The sequence below is a fragment of the Cariama cristata genome, unplaced genomic scaffold, assembly GCF_000690535.1.
Source record: "Cariama cristata isolate BGI_N322 unplaced genomic scaffold, ASM69053v1 scaffold19798, whole genome shotgun sequence".
Lineage (NCBI taxonomy): Eukaryota > Metazoa > Chordata > Aves > Cariamiformes > Cariamidae > Cariama > Cariama cristata.
In genome coordinates this window covers 55354-63052 of record NW_009631912.1, presented here as the reverse complement: position 1 = coordinate 63052, position 7699 = coordinate 55354, and the positions used below count along the sequence as shown (strand labels likewise).

At 46.6% G+C, this 7699-nt stretch overlaps 1 protein-coding gene across 1 annotated transcript; it reads left to right on the top strand.

The window, feature by feature from the left end:
* The first annotated feature begins 2255 nt into the window (after window positions 1–2255).
* Window positions 2256–4082, top strand: F2RL3 (coagulation factor II (thrombin) receptor-like 3). Its single transcript, XM_009706159.1, has 2 exons — window positions 2256–2346; window positions 3007–4082. Exons 1-2 carry the CDS (start codon window positions 2256–2258, stop codon window positions 4080–4082), a joined length of 1167 nt encoding a protein of 388 aa, XP_009704461.1.
* Window positions 4083–7699: the final 3617 nt, after the last annotated feature.

The window sequence follows — 7699 nt, the reverse complement described above, 5'->3', positions numbered from 1 at the left end:
CTCTGCCGTGCCTTACAGATGTACGGGACAAGCCAGGTGGTGTTTGTACCCTCCCTCTGAGCTCTAAAATCCCTAGCCTGTTTTCCAGCATTACATCTTTTGGGTTCAGAGCCATGGAATAAAAGAGCGCCTTCTCCCAGGAGATGATCTATTGCACAATGAATTACTTCAAAACCAAATTGTTACCCCACAGGGCAGGGATCGCACGACTTAAGGAGATGTTAACAAGCCGTGACAAACCTCTGGCATTAGAATTTTTCAAGCAAGCTGTTCTGCATCTAAAGCAGTCACTAAAGATCACACAGGGTCTGAAAAATGAAGGATACAGCAATGAGTAACCTCCTTCTGCTCCACTCCAGAGACCTGGCCATAGGAAGCAGGGCTGTGATTTGCACACTATCTGAACCTGATTATGTCTAATTTTTTGCATACAGAGCATGGAAGGGATCCTGGCTGAGGCATGGAAAATATGCGGCCACATGAGTCATTCTGTAATGGTTCATAAATCCTGAGAGAATCACAAAAGCAAAACATCTAACATTGCATCTTCCTTGTCCCTGCCAGTGGAACTCCACCTCTCGACACGCTCGGCACAAGGATGTGGGAATATGGTGAAAGCAAAGGAAATAGGATCATTTTCTCCTTGGAATAGAAGAATCTCATCAAACAGCAGCCAGGCTCAGATTTGCAGCCTTCACAGAAGAGGCCATTCATAAGCTGGGGAGAAAGAAATGAACTGCTCCTCAGGTTGCCAAACCAAATTTACAGTTCCTACTGCCCGGACTCCAGCTCCTGTCTTTACTCCCTTGCAGGGCCAGGCAGGGACCCAGAGAGCAAAAGCCTAAAAACCAGCACCTTCTCAAGCTATGACCTCCTGCCCCACTGGCCTACCCACTTGATGCCCACTGGGACATGGCCATGCTGGGGCTCTTACACAGGCGATGGGAGAGGATTTGGGACTTCCCCAGCAATGCTGTGCGAGGCAAAGCACGGAAGGGACTTACAGGAGTTAGAGAAGGGGGCACCAAGCAGCAGAGGATCTTAAAGGTTCAGGTAACATCTGCCAGTCCCTCTTACAGCATTACGTGAGTTGTCTTCTCCCTACAGCCAGCAGGTATGTGGCGGCAGCATGCCTGCTGCTCCAAGATATTAGCTAAAACAGAGTGCTCAGCCCTCTTGGGGGTTTACTGAGTGGAGACTGCACATCTCTGGAAAAACACAGCTCTTCTTGGGCAAGAGTGACTGAAGTTTCCCATTATCTACCCAAAAGCAGAGGCTTCCTGTGCACCCGTGTCAGGCCCCTTTCCTGCTGGATGGAGCAGCTCTCCCTGTTCCTGGTAGTTTATCAGCGGAAGCACAGCGTCTCCGTCAAGCCGTGGGACCTTGCCACTTATCGCATGTATGTTATGGCACTCCAGGCTGGTGCTGGTGCTGATTCTTTCAAATGCAAATAGCTCCAACCCACAGGACTTTTAATCAACCTCTGCAGTGAGATCAAGAAGGAAGGTGCGGGAGTTTTGTCCCCTGTTTAGTCAGGGAGCAAGAGTAGAAATAAAGAAGAGAGAACTCTGAAAGGCCCAGCCTGATCTGGGGACTGCAACGTGGATGCTAAAAACCCTTAAGTGCCACAACACAAGGCTGCAAAAGCCCTGTGTAATCCCTGCGAGCTGGGGAGGTTTCTCTGGGTCTGCAGCTCCTCTGCACTTCATTTATGTATCTGTGAGGGGCTGATATCTTCTCAATTTGCACTACCAGAAAGCATTTTGAATCAGGGTGTAGGGCAAGACCTCGGATCTCATACAGAGCAGCTTGGGTCTCTCGTGGGTGGAAGGATGCTTGACATAGGAGGTCAGAGGTGCATCGGTTCAGTTTACACTCTAAACCAAATTCAAACTGCATCAAATCTGACCACATCTGTTATTTCCAGGAATACTCTGGAGCAGGAAGGAAGCCCAAATGAGTCACTCGAGCCATCGTCTAGCTCTGACGATGAAGTACAGCCCCAATATACTTTGGATCTGGATACGTATTGCCCCTCCCAGTCCTGCGTCTGACACTGGAGTTCAGTCTCTGCTTGGGCAATGCATACTCGTGGATGTCGTGACAGCCCCCCATTCGCCTCATCCTTCATGGCTTAAGCGTGGTGCTTCCGTGAGTTAAGGACTAATAGAAGGAAACGCGTAAGCAGAGTCACTAATACTGCCTTTCCTGCAGAGCTCTGAGCTCAGCAGTGCACTACGGGATCCTGCACCAGAATGCAGACCCTCGGGAACAGATGGCTGTCACCCAGCCTTGTGCTGTGCTCTGCCCTTTGGGGACTCTGCTCGGCCTCTCCAGACTATGACGGTGAGTGTGTATCTTTGGGTGAAATATTGCTGCTTCTTGAAGTACTGAATACTTGGTACCTTTATAAGATCCCTGAAAACTCATTTTTTAATGAGTTTACATGGGAGCACGCTGGAACTGAGCTTCGTGCATACTCTAGTTGAAGCAGGAGGTGACAGAAGGTGATAATGGAAGAGAAAGATATTGGGGTTGAAGAAACTAGAAAGAAAAAGAAAAATTACAGAAGTAAACCAGAAAGCACTTGAAACCAAAATCTTTAGCTAAAAGTTAGACTCCCACAGCCACGACTTTACCCTGGAGTGGCCCCAGATCTTAGGATTCTTTTGAAAGCCGGGCAGAGGAATTGCTCTCCGGTTTCCCAGGCCTGCTGATAGTTGTACAACATAGCAATCATTTGTGAGCTGTGGGAAACAACACGACAGAGGAATCGGGTAAATTTTCAGTCAGGTTGCTGATGGCTACTCCTGCACACCTAATTTTGTTAGCCAACTTTTTCTGCCCATCACGCAACTGCATTTTACAGAATACTCCCACTTCTAGGGACCCCAACATAAAATGCAAAACTGTAGCTTTGGGGTAAGAGTTATGTATGCAGCCTGCTCTGCAAAGTACAAGGGTAACTGCACAAACAGCAAGTAACAGACTGCATTTATCTGACAGATTACTCTCAGAACATCACCAACGAGCAGGTGACGACACCAGAGATCACACCGTGTCCCCGAGCCATCCCCGGGGAAAAGGTAACCATAAACAACATCACGTACCTGTTGATACATGAGGCCACCCGCTCTCAGCTGGGCAGCGTGGTCACAGTGCGGCTCATCCCCTGCCTCTACACCCTCGTCTTCCTGGTGGGGCTGCCTTCAAACGGGCTAGCCCTGTGGGTCCTGGCCACCAGGGCTGAGAAGCTGACCTCCACCGTCTTTCTGATGAACTTGGCCGCAGCAGACCTGCTGCTCATATTGGTGCTGCCCTTCAAGATTTTCTACTATTTCCTGGGGAACAACTGGCCCTTTGGGGAAGGCCTGTGCCGGCTCACCACAGCTTTCTTCTATGGGAACATGTACTGCTCCGTGCTGCTGCTCACATGCATCAGCGTCGACCGGTACATGGCTGTGGTGCATCCTTTCTTTTCACGGTCTTTCCGCACCCCAGCCTTTGCCGCCTGCACCTGCACTGCCATCTGGCTCTGTGCTGCCGTCCTCACCCTGCCCCTGACTCTGCAGCAGCAGTCATATCCCCTGTACAGAGAAGACATCACTCTCTGCCACGATGTTCTCCCCAGACATGAGGATGATGGGTATTACTTCTACTACTTCGTCTGCTTGATCGCCTGTGCTTTCCTCGCTCCTCTGGTAGTGATGCTGTTCAGCTACTGCTCAGTATTGCGAGCCCTCCTGGACAGTGGGAAGCGGTACTACTACTCTATGAAGCTCACAGCTCTCGTGCTGTTCACACTTGTGGCCTTCTACACACCCAGCAACGTTCTCCTCCTTGTTCATTACTCCAGCTATAGCTCCAAGTTGTATGGCAAACTGTATATCAGCTACATGGTGAGCCTGGCCATCAGCACCTTTAACAGCTGCGCTGATCCCTTTGTCTACTACTACGTTTCTGAAGACTTCCGGGATAAGGTGAGAAGGAGATTCTTCAGTCACAGAAAACAAAACATCACATCCCTAAAAACCTCCAAGGAAACACTCCCTCAAAGAAGTTCCAAAGATTCACTGGTGTAAGCCTCCATCCCAGCTCCCTGGGCACTCACAACATATAGTGGGGATGAGATGAAGACAACACTGGGATCCCACAAGATTCATCCAGAGCAGCGAGCGGTATTTCCCAGGAGACAAGTCCTTTTCTACTGTCTGCATAGCTAAAACTGAATAAACCTGGACCACAGGATTCCTTGAGAGGTGTGGATTCCAGACAAGATGTGGAGTGCTGAACATGTATAGATCTGATACTGGGACACTGCATGCAACTTCTTATGTGGTTACATACTGCCAGGGATGCTCTTGTCAATATACTTGGGTCTGGTTTTCCTAATGCATCTTGCAGACCGATTGCTATATGTGTTCTATTGCTTTTTCTGCTCCCGCCTTGCTTGCTGTCCTTGAACATGTACTCCCTTCACCTAAAACTGAAAAAGAACAGGCACTTGCAAAACCAAGTTTCTAAACATTTCAAAAGTACTAGGAGGTACCTATGTGAAAGATACTCTCCTGAACTAAAATATTCTGTCAAGAGAATGTAGAGCATTGGCTTTTCTAGCAAATACATTCTTGGCTTGATTAGTAAGCATCACCATAGTAATGTCAGCCCACTGTTAGTAACAAGTGTAAAAATCCCATTCACTAATCCCTGTTTTTGCAAGTGACCCGTGGCATCTATAATTTCTTTGGGGCAAAGATTTTATTAATGGATGTAAAAAAAAAAAAAGTCTCTTGAAGGGAAATATTAAAGAAGGCATTGAGAAAACCCTCGCTCTAGAACTCCACACCTCTTTTGTGTCATGTCACACACAACCAAGAGCCTACGAAACAGGTGAAAAGGCTTGTTGCTTATTGGAACCTGTTGCAAATACAACAAAACGCAGCTGGCTCATCCCTCAAACACAACCAGGGCATATCCCAGTAAGCAGTAAGGTACAAAATGAGCAATAAACCGCCTTAGAGTTCCTGACTGGTACAGACATGACTTCTGTCCTCACCATAACATATGACCAAACTTACAGCCTACAATGTGAATAAGAAGAGACAGACAAGATTGTCTTAAAAATCAGTTTTTAATAAAATATTTATCAGAATCTAAGACAAACCCTTTTCTGGACTCAGACTTGCTAAGATTTGTGTGAACAAACCAAAAATGGTCATTGAACTGTTTGCATGTACATGTACGTGCGGGAGCGAAATGCAGGTGAAAAACTACGGTCTGTCTCCTATGGGTGCAGTACTGCACATGCAGAGGATGTGCCAGCTACTGAACACAGGAGACCTGGTGTAGCCAGGACTATCGCCTCTCAGTCAGAAATAGCAAGTACTGAAAAAAAAAACCCAAAAACCCAACCCCAAAACCCAAACTGAGCTGAGGTTTTCTAAATAGATGATCTATTCACAATAAAGAAAACCAGGTTATTGTGCATTAAATGTCAATAGTCGATGTCAGCAAAGCAAGTGCTGTTGTTTTAACGATGTTCTTTAAGCAAGCTGAACATTCTTCTGGTATTTGTTTTCTACTGAGGCTGATTAAGAAGGAGGGAAAGGGGCGAGACCAAAACACTTGGACAAGAAAGAACAAGGGAACCATTGCTTTAAAATAAATACCAAGGTAATGACTATTCTGCATAATGTACAGTTACAAATATATAAATATGAATTTCATTGAAAAGATTGCAAGCAAAAAATCACTGATAACTAGCACTGCTGCAGCTATTCAGTAACATAACTTGATGTAAGTAGGAATCTCTGTGTCTTACAAACCCACTGGCATTTTTCTCCTTTTGCAATGAGGGACCATCAGAAAAAGGAAAGGCGAAGCATCTCTCTGACAGACGGAGGCAAATATCTGTAATTCAGAAACAATTCAAAGCCCAAAGCAGCACAAGGTCTGCTGTCCTTGCTGGCTTTCCTCCACCAGGTTGGTCCCTTCCTTGGGGGAGGGAGGGAGAACAAACAAAAAAACCCAAACAATCAATCTCTTGTCTCCAAACTATGATAGGCTGGTCTTCACAAAGTTGGAGCCTGAGTTTTCAGTGCTGAGATGTCCTTGTGTTCTCAGGGACAGGAGTGTGACTGATTAGCTTCAGAGTCAGAACTGGGTCAAAGCCTAGGCATAATATTGAGTCTGATAAGGCTACGCTGTGTCCAGTGGTTCTCATGGACCTAGTCCTAAAGAGTTTCTGTATTCCAAGCAGGATTTTGAAGAACGGAGGAAAAATAATCTAGGAATTTTTTTTTCCTAGATAAGAATTAATGATGATTACAAGAAACATGAACAACAATCTGGGACAAGGGAAAACCATGGACAGAGGGACCATCAGCCGAGGTGGAGAAGAGGGCAGAGACCTGCTCCTTTTTACTCCTCTGATAGGGGAGAAAAGGCAACCGCAACTGTGTAATTGCAGGTTCCTTTATTCAATTCCTTAAAGAAAATGACATTTTCTTAACTACAGAAAGGAGCTAGTTTGGTGTGACAAGACTAGGGGGATGCGGAGGCTGCCAAGAGCAGATGGACTAGTGATTTCCCTGAAAGTGCCAAAGTTGTGAAGAAGCACTCGAGGTGAAGTCAGGCATATTAACTCACATGCACTGTCCTGTTCTAGTGGTCTCTGTTTAAGGATGCTGAGGCTGCTCTGCCTTTGCCTTCTGAGAGTCCAGGTCTCTCTGGCTTTTCTTCTAGTTGTAAAACAGAAGCAAGACTCCTCTGCCTCAAACAGGTGAGTGCACTGGCACACAGGGACCCCACAGAACAAGGCCATGATTGATGGGCTGGCATCACCAGGAGGAATTATTTAGCTGGCAGCAATGGGGAGATGTCTGTATCTTGAATTAGTACATTACATGTACCAAAGCCTGAGGGAAGTGAAGAAAGTTGGGTTTAATACTTGGCTGAAACTCCCTACCTTCATCTCCCTGTCCTCAGTAGTGCTGCTGTCTGATTGCCCAAGGATCTGTGAGAGGACCAAGCAATACAAAATGACTTAAAATATCTGTCCAGAAGCATACAATGGGTGTGACAAGGAAACTAAAGCCAGAAAGGGACAGAGGACAGAAGACTGAAGGATCTAGAACATAGGTCCCATCTTCTGTGGGAAGCTAGTCACACAGACATTATCAGGGTGACTAAATGTCTCATTCTCCCAGACTCAAAGCATTAAGCAGCTGAGGCTGGAACCAGCAAACAGCAGGGTTTGTATTGTGCAGCTTTGATATTTAGAAAAGGAAAAAAAAAAAACCCAAAACCCCAACTCTTGTTGCAGCTCACACTAGGTCTGTTATTTACCCAGGGGATAAATATTGACTCAGTCCTGTGTGTGTACACAATAGCCAGTGTCTGCCAGGCCAGTTGCTTACAGGAGATGGAATTTAGTTTAAAGGCATTTATTTACCTGCCAGACAGGAATGCAGCCGCCAGTGCTTCCGCTGTGCTATGCGGACACAGTCAGGACATGGTCTGTTCATGCACACTGAAAAGACGTGGCAAAAACCTCTGCTGAGCAGCAGTGCGTACATACGGGCAGCAGCCACGTCAAGATACTGTGAGAAGAGCTCAGAGCAGCCATGAAGGAAGGCTTGGAAACTTGCCAGCAAAGCAGTTCTGAAATTTCTGGGAACTTCCAAGACCCAGACCTTCA